Source organism: Berghia stephanieae, chromosome 2 (assembly GCF_034508935.2).
Source record: "Berghia stephanieae isolate SIO BIC M18660-M18661 chromosome 2, UCSD_Bste_1.3, whole genome shotgun sequence".
Lineage (NCBI taxonomy): Eukaryota > Metazoa > Mollusca > Gastropoda > Nudibranchia > Aeolidiidae > Berghia > Berghia stephanieae.
Genome location: NC_088361.1, coordinates 24,350,344 through 24,377,843, shown reverse-complemented (window position 1 = coordinate 24,377,843; position 27,500 = coordinate 24,350,344). Strand labels below are relative to the sequence as shown.

The 27,500-nt window shown below is 33.0% G+C and overlaps 1 protein-coding gene across 1 annotated transcript in view; it reads right to left on the bottom strand.

The window, feature by feature from the left end:
- The window catches only part of LOC144964543 (dynein axonemal assembly factor 9-like), a 75,702-nt gene that overhangs the window by 6,230 nt on the left and 41,972 nt on the right, over window positions 1-27,500 (bottom strand). The window contains exons 15-34 of the mRNA XM_078898961.1: window positions 27,491-27,500; window positions 26,890-26,974; window positions 24,659-24,738; window positions 22,497-22,541; window positions 21,535-21,692; window positions 20,200-20,270; window positions 19,510-19,642; window positions 17,706-17,809; window positions 17,121-17,294; window positions 15,539-15,618; window positions 14,594-14,698; window positions 13,705-13,828; window positions 13,197-13,285; window positions 11,388-11,522; window positions 10,418-10,543; window positions 6,801-6,882; window positions 6,295-6,383; window positions 3,816-3,902; window positions 2,602-2,708; window positions 17-91 (exon numbers count right to left, since the gene is read on the bottom strand). The exon at window positions 27,491-27,500 is cut by the window's right edge and continues 39 nt beyond it. Coding sequence (XP_078755087.1) covers window positions 17-91; window positions 2,602-2,708; window positions 3,816-3,902; window positions 6,295-6,383; window positions 6,801-6,882; window positions 10,418-10,543; window positions 11,388-11,522; window positions 13,197-13,285; window positions 13,705-13,828; window positions 14,594-14,698; window positions 15,539-15,618; window positions 17,121-17,294; window positions 17,706-17,809; window positions 19,510-19,642; window positions 20,200-20,270; window positions 21,535-21,692; window positions 22,497-22,541; window positions 24,659-24,738; window positions 26,890-26,974; window positions 27,491-27,500 — 1,959 coding nt within the window. The remainder of the gene's footprint in view (window positions 1-16; window positions 92-2,601; window positions 2,709-3,815; window positions 3,903-6,294; window positions 6,384-6,800; window positions 6,883-10,417; window positions 10,544-11,387; window positions 11,523-13,196; window positions 13,286-13,704; window positions 13,829-14,593; window positions 14,699-15,538; window positions 15,619-17,120; window positions 17,295-17,705; window positions 17,810-19,509; window positions 19,643-20,199; window positions 20,271-21,534; window positions 21,693-22,496; window positions 22,542-24,658; window positions 24,739-26,889; window positions 26,975-27,490) is intronic.

Sequence of the window (27,500 nt, the reverse complement as noted above, 5' to 3'; positions counted from 1 at the left end):
AAATGATAAAACTCACTTGTGAATGTTACGAATCCTCTCACAAAGTAGATGTTTCCACTAAATGGACAACTGTTATAATTTGCACGGATACCTGGCAAAATGGAAAGAAATGGACAATTAAATTCTTTAAAAGGATGATGATGATGATGATGATGATGATGATGATGATGATGATGATGATGATGATGATGATGATGATGATGATGATGATGATGATGAACTTTTCGTTTTGTTTGCTTGAATTGACAACGTCATCCTCTAATCTCACAGTCTTATATATTGTGTTGTGTTGCCAAAGGGGAAACCGAACACATCCAGATAACTTGTCTTTGAATTAAATTGAAGTTTATATTTTATATTTTCATTGTTATTTATTCAAACTTCAATAGTAAAAATCGCAAAGCAGTTAATGCTTTCTGGATTGAGATGGACTGGGAGAAATTATAATTTGACAGTAATTCAAGCTGGCTACTTAAGGCTTGTCCAGGGTTACAAATGGGACACACAGTTCAGATTCTGGAATTGTTTTGTATAAAAACTACTCCCTTAAATGGTGATTAGGTAGCATAGCTATCTATATTAATGAATGTGTGAATGGCACAGCTGAACTAGTCTTGTGCTCAGTTTTAACCGAAACATTAGTCAAATTGCACTGCCATACATGATTCGATAAATCATGCAATTGGGTGAAATCATGCTGAAACCGTGCTCTCAAAGAGATACACTGCTAGAATCAACTCTTTCACATCAGTTCATTGGACCTTGTCAGGGAGCTCTTAGCAAGAGACAACTTTATAAGTGACACAATATATTTTAAACATAAAAAGCATGCCAAGCAAATCAAAATTTGATTAGGGTTGTGAATAATACTAAGTCAACGCAATTCTTGATTGATTGTAACATAATGATAGCATATTTGCCAGGAATCCCAATATTGGAGGTTCAATCCCAAGTCATTTTTCCCCCCTTATCTCACTAAAGTCGTTCCATCCCTTACCATCCGCTAAGAGCCTTGTCACCCCTTACAATCACAAGGGAAATAATTTGTCCAAAATAAGCATCATAAATAATACTGTTTTCAAAGAGCAATGTCACAAAATCTGAAGACATGGTGGTAGGTTTGGGGTGTTAATTGATTTTTTTCCCAGCAAGAAATATTATCCATGTTTTAGTGTTGTTAGATATGTGATATATATATTTTCCCCTACTGACCACACTTGTCTCCATCTTTCCCTACCAACCAAAGCCCAATCCCTTACCGACCACCCGGTCTGACCAATGACAGAACATTATTTTGATGCACTACAATTTGATATAAAGCTTATATGAATAACAAGAAAGGCTGTAAATATCATCGTAAGTATACAGTAAATAAGACTGTATCATTTATGCATTACAAAAAAAAAAATAAATAAATAAATAAATCAGCTTAAAGTTCTCGCTCGAGGCGCTTTACAATTTCTACCTGACAAGGAAACACTAACATAATAACATGATGAGGACAATACATGACATGCAGATTTATTTTTTTAAACAAACATCACACTGAAACAAATACTCATTGAGCCCTTCCTTGTCAAGGGCTTCAATAGCATCAGACTGGCTGCCTGAGTAATGTTTTTTTAACGCAATCAGCGCTTGTACCGGCCATAATTGATCCGGCATTGTATTCTCTATTGCTGAAGCAATCTGATTGTAATGATGAATCATCATCCACAACAAACTCTATCTGATTCTGTGACACAATTTCGCCATGGACAATTACTTTCTCTTTTTGCCCATCCCTCTACCTTACCGTCTGCTTCAGAGCCAATCTCTCTGCTATATTTTTTCCCTCTCCTGACGTTTTCCTTCCTGCTCAGTCTTCTTTGTAGCCTCTTTTTCTGCCTTCCTATTAGCAGTCAATATTAAGGGACAAACTGTTTAGCAACTATCTACACATCTAGGTCTAGGAAATGAAAAAAAAAAACAACACAAAACATTGTTGGCACCCATTTTAAAGACCCATTTAAGGTGTTTGGTCGGTAAGGGAAGAGACATGTGAAAATGCCCTTTCCCTCACTGACCAACCTGTTTTCAGGGCAAAAGGGAGATTCAACACCATCTTGACACTAGTAATGCCTAAATTTAGATCCCAGGAGGCAGTTTTAAGTCACTCATTGTATTTCTACTGTTAGAAGAGTTACACTTGGGTTATTTGTTAATAAGGGTGGATGATGTGCAACCTGTAAGACAAGAAACATTTTAATCTTACCTGAACAAAATTGTCAATTTGAGTGAGTGTTCGCTACAACTTGTTATTTTGACAGTTCGTAGTGGCGGAAGCAATCTTCATAGATGATGTAATTGGGTTATGACAATTAAAGTAATTCAATTAAAGGCATAACAAAACAAATACTCCCGTGTGTTGTCTATTTCGTGAGTCAGGACTAATAGTTGGTAAGGGAAGAAACGACTCTATCTGCTTTGTCTGGCACTGTATGATACATAGCTTTTCAGGGGTTTTTTTCAACACTAATTCTTGTCCCCATTTTTCTCACAACAAAGAGACACCTCTTCCTTTCTTTTTTCCTTTTAAATTTTTTTTAAAAATCACTTTACCCCGAAGCTTGATGAGCAGAAGGTGTTTCTCCAGTGGATGAGTGAATTTCAATACCACATCCTTCATCCTGGGGTGGCAGGGCAAACAGTGTGGATGGCCTTCTTGCCTGAGATAGAGAAAATAATTTTGTTTTTTTTAAATAATCCAGCAAAATATAGGCAAACAACAAATGTTGTTTTCCTCACAGTTAAACTGGCTTACATTACAAAACATCACTAAATGCATGATGTATACAGATTCATGGTTTCTTTCATAATTCACAACAATGGCAAGAGTTAAAAGATTATTTTTAAAATACAAAAACATTCAATTCACCAGTCTCCTTCTCATCTCCCTAGTTAAAGTAGATATTTCTTAATTATGGATGGTAGTGATAGCAGTGGTAGTGGTAGTAGTAGTAGTCGTAGTAGTAGTAGTAGTAGTAGTAGTAGTAGTAGTAGTAGTAGTAGTAGTAGTAGTAGTAGTAGTGGTAGTAGTAGTAGTAGTAGTAGTGGTGGTAGTAGTAGTAGTACTAGTGGTAGTAGTAGTGGTAATATTACTTTTGCTGTAAGAATCCTTCATGATTATATAAATCTTATGTAAACAAAGCTTTAAGTACAGTGCAAAAAATCATCATCGTCATGTTGTATTTTATGATGATTCATGAAATGTGAATTATTTGAGTTGTATCTGTTGCTATATTATTATTATTATTATTATTATTATTATTATTATTATTATTATTATTATTATTATTATTATTATTATTATTATTATTATTATTATTATTATTATTATTATTATTGTTGTTGTTTGCTTTGCTTTACTATTGATTTTTAAAAATTGATTTGTAGATTGGAACAGTATATTTACGCATGAGTTATATTGGCAATTGCCAAAAAATATACCTTTGAATTAAAAAATTGAACTAATAAAGTACCGGAATGCAGCAAATCTAAAACCGCTGTCTACAATTTTTTTAAATGCTAACTTCAGCTACGCACCTCTATTATTTAGCTATATTAAATATAATGAAATATTAGAAGTCGGAATACTTAAATATGATAAATATTCTAAAAAATTATCTCAATGTTATAAAACTTGACTATAATAAATATATATTTTTTTTAATTATCTGAGAACTAAAAATGTAATGAAACCTTCTATATTTATATAAAGCAACTGACTCAGTCAGAATGAGTTATCAAAACCACCAATAAATGTTGAGCTTTACCAAAAAGGTTTGAGAAGTAGCCTGGCTTTAGTTTTCTCAAGATCTTGGTAAGCAGTCTCAGACATAATGAGATCCAAGTCTGTGCTCCTGTTTTGATGATATAAAAGTTGTCATTTAATTCATTTAATAACTCGAATATCTGTGACCTCAAAGATATCAGGCCAAAATATTCGATTTTTTTTCATATCCCAGAGGATTTCAGTTTGTGTTACATATAATAGGAGTACATAATAAGAAAATGAAATAATAAAAAAGCGAATAAACAATTAATAATAATAATAAGAAGAAATGGCATTTATATAGCACTTTACCCCATTGTCACAGGCTCTAAGCGCTTTACAGTGATATAAAACAAAACATATTACAGTGAGACAAGTGTGAAGGAAACGTGATACGAATTCAATTTAACAACAACAAAATATGAAAATAATATTGCAACATTATGACGTAAAAAGATAAAACTTTAAGCGAGATTTGAACGGTGTCAACGAATCCGAGCATCTCACGTGTGACGGGAGAGAGTTCCAAAGATGGGGGGCCGAAAATTGAAAAGACTGTTCACCTATTTTACGCAATGGCTTAGGTTTGACAAGGATTGATTGGTCACTGCTTGACCTCAAGTTTCTATTGGGGACATATATGTTTAGAAGGTCTTTAATATAGGAGGGACTGTTCGCGCTCAGGGATTTGTAGACAACAGTACAAATCTTATAGGCAACTCTTTTTTCAACAGGAAGCCAATGTAACTCACGGAGAAGAAGAGTTGCTGACGGGTATTTTTTGTTATTGCGTACAATGAGCCTGGCTGCGTTATTTTGAGCAACCTGAAGTTTGCTAATTTTGTCTTTAGCTAAATTCGCCCAAAGGGAGTTACAATAGTCCAATTTAGATAAAACCAGGGAATTAATTAAAAGTTCTGTTATATGCTTCGGTATTAAATTACGAATTTTGCTTATTTTTTTCATTTCTATGTACATAGATTGTATGGTGTTATTCACGTGGCTTGTCATGGAAAGATCTTTATCAATGATGACGCCAAGGTTTTTTGCTTTATTTGAAAATTCTATTGTGCTACTTCCGAGAGTAATAGGTGATTTATTTGCCTGTTTAAGGATACTCGGCCTTCCACACATTAAAATCTCAGTTTTACTATCATTTTATTTTAACTTATTGTGGTACATCCAAGATTTAATCTCATTAAAACAGCTCGTAATTCGTTGTATTAAGAACTGTAAATTACTAAGGAGTGCTGAATCATATATTTGCGTATCATCTGCATAAAAATGATCTCAGATTGAATCTGGATATCACACTAGAAAGGGGCTGCATATATACAGTAAAAAGGACAGGGCCAAGAACAGAGCCTTGTGGCACTCCAAAATTTAGTAAAACTTGTTCTGACTGAACACCATTCACCACGACAGTCTGCCATCGATCCTGTAAATATGATGTAAACCATTTAAGGGCAATTCCTTTTATGCCGAACGTATTTTCTAGTCTTCTTAACAAAATGTCATGGTCAATGGTGTCAAAGGCAGCTGAAAGATCTAAAAGGCATAATACATTGATATTGTTAGCATCAGCATTACATAACAAGTCATTAAAGATTTTAAGAAGCGCCGTTTCAGTACTGTGTTGATGTTTGTAGGCTGACTGAAAGGGTTGTTCCAAACTGTTGTTCTTAAGATGAGATGTTAATTGCGTAAGAACTACCTTCTCCAAAAGTTTTGACAAAAAAGGTAAATTTGATACAGGACGATAATTAACCATTGTTCTTGCCAAAAAACAACCATTGTTCTTCACAAATATCCATTCCTATACGATGGGTATTGAGATGTTGTCATTTGCTCCATAAAACTTTTGCTATTTAGATTTATCACTTTTTTTCTCTTGTTTTACACATTTCTTTTTTCAAAAATATAACCAAAAAAAAAACCCCAACAAGCACAGTATTCCCTAACTGCGATCAGTCTTTTCCAGTGCGTTCTAAGCCAACAGCAACACTGAACATGTAGAACGAGACATGACGCCTGTTAGACACTATTTTCAAAAACTACACCACTGTTACAATTCACACCTTATAATTGTGAGTAAATGTGAGTTAAGGGCCTTTCCCAAGAACTCAACTTTGTACCACCCATAGTAAAATATTAGGCCAATCATATTTTCAAGATTAACATTGAAACTTCTTTTAAATGCGACTAAGCAATCTGAGTTTTTTGCTTATGTTTTTTTTGGGTTTTTTTTTTGGTTTTTAAGGGTTTTATGGCGATGGCAACAAATTTAGTTCATTTCAGTAACGAAATGGGATAGTCAAAAAATTATAGATTTACAATTAAACCACATTTTTTATCAAAGATTATAGAATCAAACAATGAGCATAATCTTAAACTACGATAGCCCAGCAACGATAAAGTAATGTAAATGAGGAGAGTTAAAATTTGAACACAAAGAAAGAAGAAAAAAAATGTAATCATACCTCTTCACCTCCCCTTTCTCCGCTTTGAGCAGTGCTACGTCAGAGTTGATTGTGCGAACGAGACTCTGGACATCATCCAATAGGTCACTCTGAGAAGACAACATTTTTTACATTGAAAATATATAGATACCCTACTAACAATTGGTAAACTAGATTCCACAATATAAAAAATAATAATAATAATTAAATTCATTAAATGTTTCACAACTTTATTATAAGAATCAAACACTTTGGTTGCGATTATATTTTCAACAGCATTTTACCCATGAAACAAAGAATCTGCTAAAATGAAGAGACATCTTTCATTTTTCTCTAATGTCATTGAGTTTGTATCTTTATTTTTAGAAGTGGAAAAGGATTATATCATTTAATAATCATTATGCAAATCAATCGTACATAATTAATGGTAATCAATTGCATATTGTACGTTTTACAATAAAGGTATATTGTTATTTGGAAGAGGGAAAAAAAAAAGAAAGAAAAAGAATAGAAATGTTTATAATTACCGGGTTTAGAGTCTCAGATGTAAAGACAATGTTATTAACCCAACCTTGGGCACACTGTGCTTTCAGCATAGGAAGAGTCATCCTGTATATAAAAAAATAGTGTAGGCATTCTATTTGTATTCAGAAAACTCTGCAAACAATAACTAATGCGAGAATAGAAATTTAGAGTTTTAGAAGGAAACAATGAAGGAACAGCTAATATGGAATCTTTGGGCTGATAATTTACAAAGTTCAAAGTTTCAACGTTTATTCAATCTTAGGCTTTCGCCAATAAAAAAAAAATAAACAAAAAATGGTAAATGGAACCAAAAAATAAACTGATACACCACACAAAAATACAACAATCGTAATACCATCAATAGTTACAATAATAATAATAATAGTAATAATAATAATGATAATGATAAGAATAAGAATAAGAATAATAATAAGAAGAAGAAGAAGAAGAAGAAGAAGAAGAAGAAGAAGAAGAAGAAGAAGAAGAAGAAGAAGAAGAAGAAGAAGAAGAAGAAGAAGAAGAAGAAGAAGAAGAAGAAGAAGAAGAACAACAACAACAACAACAACAACAACAACAACAATAATAATAACAATAACAATATTACCATCATCACTACTACCCCAATCATCACCGTTACCACCACCACCATAACCATTATCACTACCACTATCACCATCTCTTTTACAAACTTTGACTCAAATTAAATGCATCTGAGATGACTGTAAACGTGCAATGGCTTATGAGTTTAAATCTACAAGTCAATACAGCCGCACGATTTTAAATAAAAGAAAAATTCCACATATGAAACATAGTTAATGCAGTGCTATCTGGTACGAGACCAAAAGAGATGGAGATGATCGGATAAAAGAGAGGTGAAAGATGCAAAAGTGCCATGGTCCTATACAAGGAGAGTGGCTCAAACCAGGTTCAGCAGAAGAGAACCCCTATGTCTTACCATAGATCAGAATGAATGATTAAGTAATAGATATATGGTAATGACGCGAGGTTTGAATTTTTCAATCTTTTGAATGCACAAAAGATACTGCAGCCAGGGGCGGTTGGTCACATTGTATTTAAGGCGGCACAAATTCGAAATACAGAATCAAACTTTATTGGTCTAGTTAATTTAACTTAATTTGACCTACTTTGTATGTGTGTGTGTGTGTGTGTGTGTGTATGTGTGTGTGTGTGTGGAGGGGGGTATTGCAATTGTTTGCATATGTGCGTGTATTTGCGTGTGCGTGTATGTGTGTGTGTTAGAATATTAACGAGACGTACTCACAAAAGAGCATCAATTATCTTGGACAAAACTTGTCTGTTAACTTTCATCTGTTCATTATAACGACTCACAGACGCAGCATATCCTGTTTCCAACTGATTTCTTATATCTACAACGTTGAAAAGTTTATAATTAACAGCATCTGTGACATGGCTATTTGATTCAGAATGTTTCTTCAGAGCCTGAGAGATGTGCGCAATATCACTGAATCCTCCTGTTGTCCGTTATAGCATACATCACCAAAAATCAAGCAACAAAAACAATGAAGCGTTTTACGGCTTTCACTGGCAGTAAGCCATTCAACATTTTAAAAATAACCATTATTAAATCGGCGCTGTCTCCTCGGTGTGTTAGAAACTAAGTTAAAATTCACTGGTTTGTGTGGACCTAAATCTTTCACCACTATTTTCTCTTGAGGGGATAAGTGTCGGAATTGATTATCAATTTAAAAATCAACATGATTCATGATTGGTTACAAATTACAGAAATAACTTTTAAAATAAAATGATTCAAGATAAAAACAGGTAGGTTTCATAAACAATGACAACAGCGATAATACATTTTCTCTGAATACTAACGGTATGACACACATCTTTAGAATAATTGAATTTAAAAATCCACATTAAATTCCAAACGCAAAGCACTTGTTAACTTAACACACAATCAGCGACATCTTTATAATTATACTATTATTAGACAATGCACACAATACAAGTTGAGTAGGGATCGTTGGGAGTGTGCGGGGATGAAGGACTCCGTGGGGTCAGGGATTTTTATTTATAGTACCATGGGGCTCTTCTCGGTGCATACTTTGTTTACTGTTCTTTTTGATATTTAATATATATTTAAGCAAAACCAACAATGATAAAAATATATTTATTGCCATTCTCTTCATCCGTATATCTAAGTGAAGCAAAGCCTCTTCTTTCAGTGATAAAACTGATATGGTTTTAATTTATCCCAAGTAGGACCTCAAGGCGTGCATCGCTGGATTGGCCGTCTTGGCCTAATTATTTTAGCAGTGAAAGACAATAGTTAGTTGGGGAGGGAGGGTGGAGGGAGATTGGGGAGTGGTAACTAACTTTCTTCAAGGTACAACAGAGTATAGGATAAGGACAGGACGGCCAAACGAAGACTGGCTCATATAAACAAAGAAAACTTCCCCACCACACCACACCCTCCGCTCATTGTCACCCGCGCAGGCAACGGGGGAAAGATGAAACGTGCCGAGTTGACGCCACCTTCGCGGAGCGACGCACGAGTCATCAAATATTAAATTCAAAACAAAAAGCAGTATGTGCTAAATTTTTAATTTTATCAAAATTTTAAGATTGAAGTTTTTTGTTTGGTTGACATGCTAATCTACGGAAAATATAGGGCGGCACAAAACAACTTCGCTCTATTGACCGACCGCCAGTGACTGCAGCATCTGTAAACTAAACAGTGCTGTTCGTGTCAGAGTTGTCTTTTAAAGCCTCACATTTAAGAGATGTGACCAGTCCTGACACTACTTCCTTGATTTATCATAGGTTGATATTGAAAGTCATAGTTTTGGAGGGGAAAGGGAAAAAGCATCTCGGGAGAAAACAGAGAATAATGTTTTGGGAAACATTTTTGCAAATTTACACTAAAACCACACTTTGATTACTTTTTTTTTTTAACTTTCATTATCTATTATCATAATCTGATTGATATATGACTGCTATAAACAAAAAAATCAACATAAAAAGATTTTTACAACTGAGCATTTGATTCCCCATTTTCTTAAACTTTGATGATCAAGAACTTTTTCATGAACCCTTAATCTAAGTTTAGTTATATACTCATCAGCAACATACAGTCAGATGAATAGGTTAATTCAAATGAAAACATATGTGCCCATTGGTGAATTATAGTAACTTGACAGTATACATAAATAAATAAATAAATAAATAGATAAATAAAGAAATAGATAAATTAATTAATTAATTAAATACTAAATTAAATATCAAATAAAATTTAAATAAAAGAAATAAACAAAAATAAATCAAATAAAATCCTGTTCAAAGAATTTCTTTCTTTAAAATAAAAATCATCATTTCTTAAAACAAACTTTTCCTGTGGATTTAAAAATTACTGCTTTGTGGTCAGGCCGTATGACACTCAGCACAACCAATAGATTTGAATCCAGCAGTTAGTAGTACAAAGTTAATTTCTATTCTTCTCTATTTTTTTTTTTTAGTTTAAATGACTAAACATGCGCTTTTACTGTAAAATCAATTATTTGTAAACTGAAATCAAAAAGTTCAAATAACTATGAATATCAATCACTTTTTCCTTTATTATCTTCATAAGACTTACTTGTTCTCCATATAGAAATTGCGAGGGTCTATGCAGATGGTTATAGCACCAATCCTAAAGTGGGAACTGATTCTGCGATCAGGATGTGCAAAAAGAATTCTGATCACATCACTAGTGTCACAAAATCTGAAAACAGATGACAAAGCATAAATGAAACAAAGATATTATGTCAAAATATCAACCTTGTACTGCAAAGTACATTGGATTCAATAACTCGTGCTTTCATCAATATTGTCATCACTGTCATCATCGTCGTCGTCATCATCATTATCATCAAATTAGCACCACTACCATCAACAGCACTGCATTGTCATTATTCATCATCATCATCATCATCATCATCATCATCATCATCATCATCATCATCATCATCATCATCATCATCATCATCACTCAATATTACAACCATTGTCATCATCATCATCACCATCCTAATCACACAAAACATTACTCCTACCATGATCATCTAGTATCTATTATTGACTATAATGACACTTCGCTTCCCACTCGCAATCTGTCCACTTTTTTCCCTTTGGTAAACCAAATATTTCTCTTCTTTCCAATTTATTCAGTGAGGTTTTCATAAATTTTCGTGAAATGGGGAACATTTTTCTTTGAACAACAAGAGCAAGTAGAATTACCATGAAATCAATTCCCTATGGGCGAAAGGAGGAGACTAAATCAGTGCAATGTGACACAATGGTTTGTCATACCTCTATGCTGATTGCAAGTTATCTTCTTTTTTTTTTTTACATAATCTCTTTGATGATGATGATGATGATGATGATGATGATGATGATGATGATTATGGTGGTGCTGATGGTGATTTTTCTAGATTAATGAAGTATAATAATAGAAACTCAGAAAATAGCTGGAAATTATCAGGAATGCGACCAAATATCAGGAATTTCTCAATAAAATTGAAAGGATTGGCAGGTATCCAATAAAAAAAAATCAGTAAATCTCATACCCTGGAGCAACGAGTATAACTCTTGTCTTTTTCTGATCCTCCCACTGACCCTGAGACTCGATAGCAATATTCATTGACCGATGAAGAAATGTAGCATTTACAGAACACTCATCGGGCTGTTTGTAGACAAGCCAGCTGTAAAAGAAAATGACACAGGATAATGTTTTTTTTTATTTCTTAATATATCAGATATTAGAAAGAAAAGTGTCCCTTCACATTCATTATGCCAATGGATACGATCTGGCGTTTATCATGATGTTTTTAATGTTGTACATATCTCAGAAATTGCTTGTTCTTACATTCCCAATCAACCAATTACTGTTGGCTGGATAAGGGGATCAGAAAAAACCTCAACTATGCCAACTGCCTTGCTTAAGATCTCACACCATGGTGTTGATTCAAGCTCAGAACCTTTGAGGTACTCAGCAAAGACCATTCCACACTGCCGCACAGCCCCCAAAAAGTAATGATTACTAAGGATATCATATCAGCTGAGTATCATCTGAAGTGTGGAGTACCTTGGGTACAGTGCTTGGCTTTGTACTTTTTGTCCTTTATACTGCCCCCCCCCCCCCCCCTTTTTTTTTCCCCCTTTCAAATATATGTGAAGAAAATTAGCTTTCTTACCATAAATACGCAGATCTCAAAAGCCTGATTAGAATAAGTGAAATATGTTTAATAAGAACTAAACAAATTAGATGCTGCAAATAGGCTTAAATTAAGAGACGAACCCCCCCCCCCCCCCCCCCCCCCCCCCCCCTTTCCCAGAAATCCTGCTTGTAAGAAGTTAGAAAACCATAAAGCTATCCAAGATCTAATTATAGAAAAATATTTAAATATGGGAATCTTTGAAGACTGCTCACGGACAAAAAAGTTTCAGATAAACACAAAGGGCTGATTTTATGATCTAAGGAAAGCAGCATCAAAAAAAAAATAAAGTCACAGATCTTATGTTTTCTAGACTAGATTATTATAATTCCCTCCTGTTTGATCTACCTGATTTGAAACTTAAACAAATAAATACAAAACCATGTAGTTCGATTGACTTTACATTTTTTTATTTTTTTTAATGAATAAGAGAAAGTGCCCTCCCCCTTTCGACGTGTTGCATTGACTAACAGAAGCTAATAGAAATAAATTCAAAGCTGCACTCCTTGTTTATCTTTGCCTCAAAGAATCAGCCCCGGCATACCATCTGAATTATTCTGTAGATTAAGACAGCTAAGAATGCTGAGATTCTTCTCTGATTCTTCTCGTCGACTTGTTCCGAAAACAAAAAACAAAATTTGATGAGAGAGCTTTCTCTTGTTTTAGCCCAAGAACTTGGAACATTCCCCCACAAGTGCTGTTGACACATGAGCTGTCAAAACAACCAATCGTTGAAGGGTCAAGATTCTAAGGAGCCAATAGTTCTTCGGTCAAAAATTGCAAGAATTTGTGAGAACAAAAGTTTGAAACACGGTGATATATGGACCGATGAAATTGATTTTGGGTAGGGTTTAGTCATGGGTGACCGTAGAAATTGCGATGAAATTGCGACTACAGACAATAGAGGGTAAGCATTTTCATTAAAGGATGTCTACATGATTGATAATGCCATATAGGGAACTCATTATCAACTCCACTAAAAATAATAAAAGTAAAAATGGAATATTATGGGTCCTGAACAAACTCCTGTACAAGCAGAACGTGTCTTTAACAATTTTGTTCCTATCTTTTCAGTGGTTATAGAGTCTATTCAAACAATGCAATTTCAATGTCGTAATGTGTCCAACTTGATATTGACATAAAATGTGATGGAAAACATACTTGATGACATTGGAATTGTAGGTTGTGATCAATGAGCTCAGACTGTTCTTCTCGCTTCCAGGAGCCCCTCCTATGATGGTGACCACAATCTGGTGATTAAAAACAGAAAAAGTTGTCAATATCAAATGTCACAACTACAGGTTCCATGCAAAAAAAAAAAAGAACAAGCACAGACACATACACACACATATATACACACACACACATACATCTACATATAATATAAAAACGCATACAACCTAACAAAATTATATCAAATGAGTCACCATCCCAGGCATAAAATAAAAAATTGCCTCTACCTGAAAAAAAAAGTGTAATATCCCCTCACATACGTTGTGTCTTGTCCTATATGTTGTATGCTGCTTGGGATCCTTTGTAAAGTGTTTTAAGCAAATGCGGTTGATATTGGACAATTTAAATATATTTGTTTAACCAATAATATACCAAAAGGTAAAAAAAAAAAAACTTCAGTAAAAAAAAGGAAACAAATCAAATTCAAATTCCTCACCCTATTATCATCTCTAATGGGACTATTAGAAGTAAGAAAGGCCGAGTCACCATAAATGTCAAACATTTCTTGGGTCAGTCCCTGTCCAATGACCCTTGTACTGCGCTCCAGGTGCTCCAAGAAGCTGGTTTAGTGGGAAAATTTGAATGGGGTTGGGGAAAATATGAGATATATTTGTGTAACATTATAATCTATTTATTAAATCAGAAAGAGGACTAAAGAATTTAATGTTAAAAGTTATAATTCTAAAATAAAATGACAATTTAATCATCCATATATCATTTCAATGAGGTCAAGTAGAATATCAGAACTTTAAAGTATGGCTTTAACAAAACAAAGTTCAAAATACCGTTTTCGATCAAAGTTCTATTTCAGTCCAACCCGACATAATATCTTGATATTCTTATCTAAAATAAAAAAGGAGAAACATATTGATATAAACCTAAAGGCCATATTCTGATGCTCTTAAGCACTGTACACAACATGGCAAACTTCTGTTCTTATTTCTGCCTCAACAGATAATTGTCCAGTAATCCCAGATCAGCCGATTTTATTCCCCAATGGCTTACGCAATTTCTATAAAGATGATTTCATAAATAAACTTTTGTTATCTGTGACCATCTACACTCATGACATAGGGTTGTGTACCAGGAAGAATAATAATACATAGTCCATGTTGCCAACATATATCCAATGTCAGTCAGACAGACAAAAAAAATCCCAATAAATATACACCCTTACCTTCATGAAAAGCTCACTTGTACAGCTCTGTCTAAGTACATATAATCAAAAAACACTTTTAAAATCTGGATTTAGTATGGACTTCTCTATATAAATTCCTTAGAGAGACAATATTTTACAAAAACAAAAACAAAAAAACAGTACTTACTTGCTAAGATCTGGTATTACACTTGTCATCTTCTTCAGTGAGTGTTCATTTCTGGTTGGATTGTTCTTCGTAGCAATTTTATATTTTTCTTGCATGTAAATTTGGCTAAGTTGAAAAAATAAATAAAACAAACATAATATAGAAGTAATTTGAAAAATTAGTGAAGAATGGAATGGGGAGGGGGAGGGGAAGGAAAGATCTTTAAAATAAAAACATTCCTTGAATTGAAAACGTGATGTCAAAAAGGTTCGTCCGCATGCAAATCTGGCGATCTACATTTTGAGCTTAAAGCTTCAAGATATGGTGTAGGGAATTTGGTCAATGTAGGGTACAATCAAATATCAACAAAGTACAATATATTCAAAACCTATGATAGTACAAAACAACTAGATGGCATCTCTCAATTAATAAAGGAACTATAAATTTGAAAGGTTCCCTCTCAGCTAAGGAATCTAGCCAGGCCAAGGAATAATACGAGCAATCTCAATCAAGAACAAAGACAGACAGCAACAAGGAAATGGAAAATAAATGAGATAGAAGACACAGCAAAAGTGGCCTCTCCGCCAACCATGAGAGGTCAGAGGACCCCACCCAATTTCAATATAAATGTGTTTGGCTGATTGTAAAAATATTCTTTGAAAGAAATTGGAGAGGAAGTTCTGGTCCCTAGATTTGGGAATCTCTTAAACGCAACATATTTTCTAAAAAGTTTCTTTTTCTTTCTTTTTGTTTTTCAAACTTTTCGCAATCAAATTCACTGTAATGAGCAAGATTGAAATTTGGTTCCACACAACTTACTGGAAATATAAATGAAGCATTGTAAAATGCAACCATGTAATTAGGCTTTATAAGTGTTCAGACTTGTAAATACTTTTTAAAAATAATTCCTTATTTTAAAAATATCACTCCAAAAATTCAATATAAAGACTGGTTGAGGACACTTACATATCCCACAGCCCGTATCCAATGTCCGTAAGCCTTTCCACACCAGGTAAACAAGCATCTTCTTTCCAAGCAGGAAGAATCTGTGAGATGAGGTAAGAAAAGAAAAGATAATGAGGCACACGCGTCCAATTTGTCTTGCAGGAATTTCATACACCAGTTGCAGGGATGTCCGAGCTGGAAGAGGGATTTCTGCAAACGAAATGCAACCTGTTTAAAACAAGATGAAATACAAGATGAAATACAAGCACAACCTCAACACTGCCCCTCTCCAACTCCAGCTTTTTATTATTATTATTATTATTATTATTATTATTATTATTATTATTATTATTATTATTATTATTATTATTATTATTATTATTATTATAATTATTATTATTATTATTATTATTATTATTATTATTATTATTATTATTAATATTATCATTACTATTATCATTATCATTATCATTGTTGTTGTTGTTGTTGTTGTTGTTGTTGTTGTTGTTGTTGTTGTTGTTGTTGTTGTGTTTTGTTGTTATTATTATTATTATTATTATTATTATTATTATTATTATTATTATTATTATTATTATTATTATTATTATTATTATTATTATGATTATGATTATGATGATGATGATGATGATGATGATGATGATTATATATTATATTATTATTATTATTATTATTATTATTATTATTATTATTATTATTATTATTATATATTATTATTATTATTATTATTATTATTGTTGTTGTTGTTATTATTATCATTATTATTATTATTATTATTATTATTATTATTATTATTATTATTATTATTATTATTATTATTATTATTTATTATTATTATTATCATCATTATTATTATTATTATTATTATTATTATTATTATTATTGTTATTATTATTATTATTATTATTATTATTATTATTATTATTATTATTATTATTATTATTATTATTATTATTATTATTATTACAATTATTAATTCTTTTTTTTTCTTTTTTTTTTTTGAATAATGAACAAATAATTATTTATTTATTTTTAATTTAAAAGTTTAAATAAAAAAATATATGGCCTTTCATAAAATAAAGGCTATTAAGCTAAAAACTCATATTTTGTTCTGTGATATTGATAAGTAATAGACTATTAATTGATAACTTTTAACCACAAATTACCGTACAAGAAACAAAAAAAACAACTCCAAAAACATGTTTTATCTCATTTTAAGCATGCTGAATCCATGGAAATGTGCTATATAAATGTTCATACTTATTAGACATTGTAAATCATTAGGTATGATGTCAAAATGACATTCTTAAGTTGTGACTCGAAAAACGCCAAACAAATCTGAACTAAAAACACAAAGGAAATGGTATTCATAGAGCTGATTTTTTGTTTTTATGACGTTTTTTTCTTTCTTTTTCTCCTATCTTCTTTCTCATTTGTCTGACATTATCACTTTCATCAACAAAATATGTAGAAATGACGAAAGAGAATTATTGGATAACGAAATGAAATATGATAGTTCATCGCTTCCTCATTCTGTTTTTTAGTTATAAACATCATCGCATCATCTTAAAGCATTAACACTCACTTCTCCATACAATTTTGTGTGGCCTTTGCTGTGAGGAATAAAAACAAAGGCAATCTGCAGTGGGTTCTCTGGATCCATATCTACAGGAATACAAAAGTGAGGTGGGATGGAAGCGAGCGCATCTTGACTAGGTTCAAGCTCAACAACAAGGAGACTTACTTCTTCCATGGAATCCTGATTTTAAAAAATATCAAAAATTTAATATTTTGTAATGCAAATGCTCAGAGATAATAATAACATATAACATTAGTGTCTATTGAGGTTTGAATAATATTTTACATTCTTTTATCATTTTACGATATTATTGTAGAGGGATACATTTGTGGAAAGAGGTTAGTTGCAAATATCAGATCCATATATGTCATAATTTCTTCATTACAAAAGAGGGTTATTTTAAGAAAAAATAAAACCATCAAAGCTAGTTTTTTAATTAGTTTAATTTCTTTCAAAATCGGGAGATAGAAATAAAGTGAAAGAGAAAGAGAGAAAGAAAGAAAGCGTGAAACTGTACAATATCAATCTTCTTCTAAAGACTAGATCACAACTGCGGGGTTGTTTTTTTTCTATTTAACCAGTAAAACTCACAAAATCATATAGGCCGATTGATCTAATGTGATCTTTATGTAAAGAAAATCCACCAAATCTGTTATTCTTGGTGGTCAAGCCTTTCTCCCATGTTGTCAGAGTCACTGAAAAGTAAGAAAATAATTGCCATTGTCAGTAAAAACAAGACAGCTAGAAACAGTAACAAGAAATTTCTGTGCGTTTGTGGTGATACGAGAATTTGATTTTGGTTCTCGAGCAAACATTTTCATCTAAATAAACATATAACTTGCATTCCTGTTAAAAAGGACACCAATTTGTTAAACTCTATTGAAAATCAAGGAAGTTGGGTCAACTTGAGGTTTTATTAATTTTTCCAATTTCATAAAAGGTGCAAGGGCGCCATTATAGTCCTTCACAGACTACAGAAAATCAAATCAACAGAGTTAAAATTAATTTTACACTGGGCAAAAAATAAATACAATTGGGTTCTCAAATTAAATAAAATCAAGCTACCCAGAATTAATTAAAAGGAAAATGCTATAATAGCCTAGTTAAACCAATATTGCAGTTGTTCAGTTTTGGGACTCTCACCATAAATACCAAATAGAAAAAGAGTAGAGTACTTTACCCTTTAACACTAGTTAGTCACCCATTCAGTCATCGACAATGATTTTTAATTAATGAGATACAGTGCAGTCTCTAGCGACGTCCACATATTATGGTCTGATAACCAAACGTAATTATGGGCTTGATTAAACATTGTTGTAATGGTCAAAATTTTGTAATTGTTTGCGAGTTTCCATTACAACAATGATCCCATATTACTGTGGGTTATCAGAGCTGCAAATAAATAAACGTTGGTCTCTGGCAATCTAAGACTAAATTTCTCGAAACATGTTAATAATTTGATTGATATTCATCCTGTTATTCACTTATTCATTAGAATATGTATTAAATTTTAATAAACAAAAAGCCGATTTGATTTGAGTTTTCTCTAAATTCTATTTCCATACATTATACTGATCTGCAGAGGACATGTAAGTGTGTGTGAAATCTTAATCACAAATCTTTAACCACGAACTAGCCAAAGGAAAGTACTTTGCAATAGACTAGCATCCTATCCAAAGAGTAACAAGCAAATGCTAGTGTCCGTTTCACGCTATAGAAACCGGGATAAACTCCGGCTCCATGGACCTAATGACTCTGAAGAACTACTTTTTAGCCAAAGGAATAAGAAATTTGGATTAATTGTCACCAGATTTCTCAATGATAACATTCCATGTTGCTTAATTCCATGTAGTATTCATGGCCATCAACACCAATCCACTACTACTAAAAATTACAAATCAAGAGCCAAAAATATAAGAAAAAGCAAAGTAGTCTTTCTAAAACTTTGGACCTCTGGTTTAAGAAATTATTCTATCTCTATAAGTTTTCTGCCCATTGGATAAGATACTGGATTTTTTTAAAAGTAGCTTCTATCAGATCTAAATCAGATCACGTTCCCTATAAAATAATAACATGTATGAAGCTCATATTCAAAGATTCACCACGCTTAAAGTGATAATAACAATGAAAATCAAAAAGACAAATAATGCATTATTTCAGCTGGCCATAATGAACCAAACTTCTATTTCGTTTAGTACAAGTTGCTTAGAAGGCATAAAAAGTCAGGGAAAAAAACTCAACTGTCTCAATCTTTACCCTTGGTTTTACATATTATCAATCAGCCGCACATATCATCAGTCTGGTGCAAAACCAAAAGAGTCCCCGAATCCATGACAGTAAAATACAAAAATGTTATACAGTTAATGTAAAATAAACAATGAAATAGAAAGCTTACTTTTGATAGGAGGCAGCAGGGCACTAAACGCTGGACATACATCAACGTCGTCATGTGTCACCAACTGCTCACCCCATATGTCATATGTAGATTTGTTGGAGGCTTTGGACTTTGTATTGCCTGGTTCTGGCATCTAAATAAAGCAAAGTAAAAAACTTTAAAACAGCATTTATATAGCACAATAACCATTAACATACTCAAAGAGCTTTACAAGGGATCTCTACCCAGCAGCAACACTTAACATGAAGGACAAGGCATGACGCCTGTTAAGCGATATCACAACTATTTATGACAGAGAGAACACTGTTAATGGCCAGGTTCTGATTTTTCGCCTGAGTCCAATGAGAAAATGTTAATAAAGAGCCTTTTCTAAGGACTCAATTATGCGCCGCTTACAACTCAAGCCCTAGACTTTCCGGCCCGAAGAAGAGTGTTATATTACAAGACCACATAGCCACACAGGTCAAATCACTTGTATGTTTTTATTAGCTAAGTCTACCATGGACCAGGTTTACATTTCTGGTACTGAGTTATTGATGAGGAAGGTAAATGGAAATGTGAATCAAAGCTCAAGACCAGAAGAGGAATAGAGAGGAAAAAAATAGGTTAAATGTTAAAATGATTAAGAGAAGTTCTGAATCCTTATTATAAGTGCAAATACCAGACATGGCACAGAGCAAATGTACTTACAGACCAAACTTGAATACGGGGAATGGTGGATGTTAATATCAGGTGATCATCCCAACTTTGTCGACGATGGTCTGAAATATTAGATATCAGGGCAGAGAAAATCAACAACTAGTTACAACTTGAAAGATGGTCAAACACTTATTTGAAAAATGGTGGTGCAGCATCTGGTCTTTGTCAGTTAACTGTGTTCTGAAAGTATCTCTTTAGGAGTAAAGTCTACACAAAGAATTAAATAGCCAAACACAGCATGTTCTTTTAAGAGAACAAACTCTTGTGATTTTCAATGTTTGTTTATTTTTTATATTGCTTGTTGTGATTTGTATTTGGTTCCATTGATAGAGGATCGCAAAAACTGAAGGTTTAACATGGAAAGAAGCATGGAAACATGGAATTTGTGACACGCCTTCAAACGTGGTCGGACAAACATAGTTGGCTGTCTATAAACATTAACGTGAATGAAATTGACCTCTGTGATCATTGTTATTGTTGTTATACCGCATAATGGGTGACTATTTTTCACACATTTTCTCGATCGCATTATAAAAGTTTAGGTTTACACATAGTTTTCTGTGTTGGTTCTATTGATCAAGTGGAAGAAGAGCAGGTATTTTACTTAGACACATAACGTAGATAGTATAACCTGTGTAGTTCACTATGTTTACCAATCACTGCCATTGTTTTCATTATGACAACTGTCTGAGAGGTGTGGTTATCTAAGTGTCTATCATATTGCTTTGTTTCATACTGCACATTTGAGTGGTTGTATGTTTGAGTGAAAGTTTTCATGCTACTTTTAAGTGCTTTGAGCTTGTTGAGATACGGGGTAATGGGCTATATAAAAACCATATATTATCATTATTATGATTGCTTCGGAAAACAGGTGCATACTTAAGATGGTTATCATTGCGATGAAGTGATTCTCAACAAAATTGTAGCACTTCATTTCCTTAGCCTATGTGTTCAAAATCAGCACTCACATTGTGTCTTATAATTTATTCTCATTAAATTTGATTTTTTAAAAATCAGTTTGCCTATGAAATGAAATGATTATTCTCGACAAAAATGTACTAGGGTGTGTTTCCATGATTTAATGACATGTGCGCGGTCCTTCCCAGCTTGCTTTGACAATTTAATTACCAAAGCAGGTCATTTATCTATTATGCTTTGACATTACCTTCTCAACAATCAATGTCTTCAAAACTTAACATCACTCCAAATGCAGGGTTTTTGAACTTTTAAAAAATTTCAACCCGGCTAATAAAATGTTTGGGAAATCATCTGTACAAACTATTCATTTCTATATACTGCTATTCTAGATAGAACATGGCAAAATACCTGGACAATGCAATATCCTAGAATCCAAAAACGACTCTGAAAAAGCCAATGATCCAATACTTGCAGTTTGACCAGGATGCAACGCTGGCACGTTATACAAAATCAAGCTTGCATGTTTCAAACAGTTGGACTTTTCCCCTTGCACAACCTCTTTATAGCTGCACAACCAATAGACATTATATTGATAAGTAATTTACATTTCAAAATTACCTCTTTATTACTGTAAAACAAAGGGTATTATGTTGATAAGCATTTACAATTGAAAACTACTACTTTATTACTAGTATTCTGTTCATTAGTATTTAATTTTCAAAGAAAAACATCAGCATTTAGGCCAACTATTATTTTAGTCATGGTGTTACAGTAGGGCCAAGACACTTTATTATTACTTGTACGTGTTTGTGTGTGTGTGTGTGTGTGTGTGTGTGTGTGTGTGTGTATGTGTGTGTGTGCATGTGTATGTGTGTATATGTGTGACAATGTGTTTGTGTTATGTAGAAGAAGAAAAAGAAGAAGAAGAAGAAGAAGAAGAAGAAGAAGAAGAAGAAGAAGAAGAAGAAGAAGAAGAAGAAGAAGAAGAAGAAGAAGAAGAAGAAGAAGACGAAGAAGAAGAAGAAGAAGAAGAAGAATAACAACAACAACAACAACAACAACAACAACAACAACAACAACAACAACAAAAGGAACAAGAACAAGAACAAGAAAAAAAAGAGGAGGATGGGGAGAAGAAGGAGGAGGAAAGGATGATAATTATAGTAAAATATAAAGCAAGTTAATGACACAAAATGTACCTACTTTTGACACTGATAAAGCTTAAAGTAATCATCTTGCTGATTATCATTATATCAGTTTTAATTGACTGTAGTCAAAGCACGAGGATTATAAGCACAATATATAAAACTGTGTTATTTTAACATCATGTTCAATTAACTGTAATCTGTAAAAATAAAAAATAAAGTTACCTTCCTTGTGGGTCTGGAATTTCAATCTTGAATTCAACATTTGAACTGGAATTTAAAAAGAATTAAGGGATAAATAATTTAACCGTGTAGAAACCCCCCCCCCCCCCCCCCCAAAAAAAAAAAAAAACCATAAATAGGCCTGGCAATTTTCACACCAATAATAATAATGTGGAAGCACAATTATCTTATTCGTTTATCTATTTATGGGTGAAGAATATACCTAGAAAACACAAGAAGCTAAAACAATTCATATAACAATTAAGTACATACTTTTTCAGATCTTTATAATAATTAAAGAGAATTCTAAAATAGTTAATCTACAGGGTAATTTTATGACTACGATCCAGGAGTTGGGGACGTAAAATATCGGTGGGTCATTGGTTTTAATTTCAACTATGATTATGATTAACGAAGTTCAGATTAATCTACGATTCCCCAAAAACTCCTCTCACTAAAATTCATCAATGTTCCAAAAGAATTTAACAGGTGAAACATAGGGTCCCAACAGCTCAGTAAGTAGAAGAAAAGGGACCGAAATTGATCCCAGATGAAGTCGAGATTTTTTCGGACCCCTGTGGTAACCCAGTGATTGGGTAGTTGGGTCTATTAATAATAATAATAATAATAATAATAATAATAATAATAATAATAATAATAATAATAATAATAATAATAATAATAATAATAATAATAATAATAATAATAATAATAATAATACATGGCATGTATATCGCGCATTTTCATCACTGTGTGATGCTCAATGCATGTTACAAATAAATATACAAAAGTTACATATATAAAAAGTACACCACAAAGATATCAATAGCAGCAGTGTATGTAATATCCTATCAATATCATGAAAATGTAATGGTAAAAATGTAGTGCTTTAACAATGATTTAAAACTATCAATAGATTTCGCTTCTTTTACCATTCTGGGCATGTCATTCCACACAAGGGGCCTAGTGTGGGTAAAGGAATGGCCGCCATAAAATTTATAATTATAATCGTTTCTAAGAGTAAGCTTCATTTTGTCAGTCGAGGATCGTAAATTCATATTTGGTGCGTATATTTCTAACATGCTTTTAATATAGTCAGGTGCTTCATGATTTAGGCTTTTAAAATAAAACAGAGCAATCTTTAAAATGATTCTTTCCTTGACAGGCAGCCAGTGCAGCTCATACAGAATAGGCAGGGAATGCGCATTCTCTTTTGTCTTGTCACTAATTTAGCTGCACTATTCTGTAAGACCTGCAGGCGCAAGATTTTATCATGGCTTATGTGAGATAAAAGACCATTGCAATAGGGTATAATTGGTCAACTAATTAAATCTTATGGAAAGTACTTTACGATAGACTAATGTCCTAGTTAAAGGGTAGCAAGCAATTGCTATTTTCCGTTTCATACTATAGAAACTGGGATAAACTCCAGTTCCATGGGCTTAAAGGCTCTGAAGGACTATTATGATGTGTTACATAGGGTATCACATCAGGGTGGACCAAAGGCTAGAGAGAACTTAAAGTCAAAATGATCAAAATCCTAATGGAGAGTTTACTTATTCTCATATCACTGTTAGTGGAAAGGGGGGGGGGGGGGGGGGAGAAGCTGTCTGGAAACAGATTAAAGGAAAATATGAAGGATACTCAAGAAACGTTTTTAGTTGACCAATTCTACCCTGACATTTCAACAATTGCATAATGTTTATCATGCATTTAAAGAACTTTACTATTCCAAAGGCGCAGACCCTCTTTTTTTTTTAAAGCAATCCTAAATTTCAGAACAATTTTCTTTACACTGTTTGGCCTTCCTGATAGTTCTGAAGCAAAAGGACCAATTTTGATCCGGGGTTTTGTTTTATCTTTTTTTTTTTCTAATCCCTGTGTCCAATCAGAATTGATTGGGAATCTGGGTCTAATTGGATGTAGTGGAGAGTCCTTTGTGATAGGCCAGCAGCCTACCCAGCTTCGAACCCCAATGTAAGCGCCTCACTTTTTCTTTGAGCAAGAAACATAGTTCCTATTGCTCATGTAGCAGCCCTACACTGTGGCTGATGCCAGGTTTAAGGTTATCTGTCTTTTCCCGAGATAGTCCCTTAAGAAGAATAAATAATCGATTAGTACACCATGACATACTCAAATAATAGAATTCTATTCTAATCTCCAACCTGTCAAAATACGCCTCAAGCCGTTTGCTTTTCAGATCTGTTGTGTATTTCTTTAGCATTGAGATCACACATTCTTTTGTCTGGGGAGTATTCAACATGTATGAATTATCAAACATTTCATATCATAAAATTCAAGACCAGAGTAGGAAGTTGACGTTGCCACAATAATTACAGAAAGTATTAGGTAGTATTGATGACGGGTGATCATGATTTTTTGTGAAAAAAAAATGTAGGGGATAAGGGAGATGCTGCTTTACACCAGTTTTTGTTTTGTTTTGGGGTTTGTTTGTTTGTTTTGTTTTTTTTGTTTTTTGTTTTTGTTTTTTTGTTTTTGTTTTTTTGTTATTGTTTCTCTGGTCTCTTAGACAATCTAAAATAATTAGGTGACTGATTCTATTGCAATATTCTGGAGGAGAATATTCGGCTTTCGATCATAATCATAGTCAGAGGATATCAAACTAAGATCCCCCCAAAAAATGAGTCTATTTTTATGATGCCTATTAATGGCAAACATCATGCTCTAGACGTTTTACAACTTTTTAAAAGTCTCCTGACTGTGAAACAGCTTGCATTCTACAGTTAGAACAAGATATGCAGCTGCCAGGTGATAGTCCGACGTTGGACCCAGACAACTCATCGCAAAGGACCTTTGAATTTAACGTCCCGCTCTGGAAGAATGAGGAAATGGTGTGCTCATTGCCTTTCTAAAAGACATACCGTCCAAGTGTAGATTCACTTGCTCAACTGGCTCAAACTCTCAAAACTAACTTTAAGTGGTCACCAAAATCATACCTTTACAATGATATAAAATAACGTAATATCAGTTTTACGTAGCAGTTTTACACATTTGGCTAACTTACAGCTTCAATGGTCTTGTGGTTCTTAAAGTCTACATTTTGTGCGAGATACATTTTATTTCCAAAATGAAATTAAATCTATCTTTAACAAAAAACAATTACCATTTCAAATAGATTTTCAGAAATAATCATTTTGTCACCATCTGGTTCTCGCCATCATGTGGCTAAACAACGACTAATGATTAAAGTTAATATTTCCTTTCAACATATAATGTCATGCTCTAAATATTGTACCTATTATTCTTAATTTCTAATCAGATTGAAAATAAATTTCAGGACAAAATTTTCAATGTTTATTATCTGTCTTTCATTTTCCCAACACAAACAGATATGAAGTGAGTAGAAAAGTGCCAGAAGACAATAGAGAATCGTCCCAGAAGTGGGTGAGAGAGGGATCTAGAAATGACTTGGGTTTGAAACGAATATTTTTGTGTTCGTGGATAGCTCACACGGTAGAGCCACGCTCTCACCTGCCAGGCGGAGTTGTCGTACCAATAACGTCGCAGGTTCAAACCCCACCACCGCCGCGAAAAAAATTTTATTCTCTATTGTCTTCTGGCACTTTTCTACTCACTTCATATCTTGTCTTTCATTTTCCCATAATGTAATACCTCATAATAAAATGGTTAAATGAATCTAATAGAGGGGTACAAAGATAATTATTTTGAAATATCTTGATCTACAAATCTAAAAACTGTCACAAATGACGATTATTATTCCTTGAAACCTCCCCAAAAATAGTAGTCTAGAAATTCAAATCATTATTTGAATAAATATTGTGATCATTTCAATGGAAGCAGAGAAACACTCTTTCTTAAAACATTCTCCAGTGGTAGGGCAATCGCCTCACAAACGAAGCGACTGGTATCGATTCCAAATGCCGACGAGTTTGTTTTTTTCTCTCCCCCCCCCCCCCTTTCCAACAATGATTGGGTAGCTGGGTCTGTTAGACCTGACAGAAAGTACTTTGCAATAGACAAATACTCTATCCAAAGAGCATTCAACAAGTGGACTGTAAAAATAAATGAACAAAAATGAATATAACAGCTTTGAAAGAAAAAAAGAACAAAATACCAAACAGAATGATTCGGACTCAAAACCCTTCTTCAGCCAATAACAAAAACAATAAAAGCATTAATGCTTCACTTAACAATTGACCAGGTCAAATATTTCTCTGTTGTCTGTCTGGATTTTAGTGATGTATTAATGTTTTTGATGTTAATGTTATTGGCTTTGAGGCAAACAAGTTCCGTGTTTGGTATTTTGTTCTTTATTGAAGCTCTTATATTTATTTTGTCCATTCAACACACAAAAAAGATAAGTTCCGCTCCATGGGCCATAATGCTGTGAAAGACTACTACTAAAAATTCTCACCTTTTCAATTTCGTCAGAATGGGTGAAAACATCAATTGCATCAAGTATCGCTTTAACCATTGCCAGATAAATAACAACTGCGTATCTGGCAAGAAGCAAAATACAGAAGAAGAGAAATGAATTATATGACAAGGTTAAAGGATAAGGTAAAGCGATGACAATTGCTGATAGCTTAATTTCATTACCAAAACCAAAACAAATACAAAAATATAAACAAAAAATAAAAAATTAAAAAAACAACTGAGGAGCAGACGCTGGTATGTATGGATGTATGTATGGATGGATGGATGGATGTATTTTTTTAATGAGCTTATATATAGGGCACTAAACGTGCTCAAAGCGCTTTACATGGGTTCCCTGACCAACAGCAAGACGTCATCATCATCATCATCATCATCATCATCATCATCATCATCATCATCATCATCATCATCATCATCATCATCATCATAATAATAATAATAATAATAATAATAATAATAATAATAATAATAATAATAATAATAATGTATACTTCCACATTTACACTGAATTATTAAATCTTACTAAAAGTGTAGACAAAAATCAATGGGTCTTTTACTATGATTATATTGTAATTCACCTTGTATTAA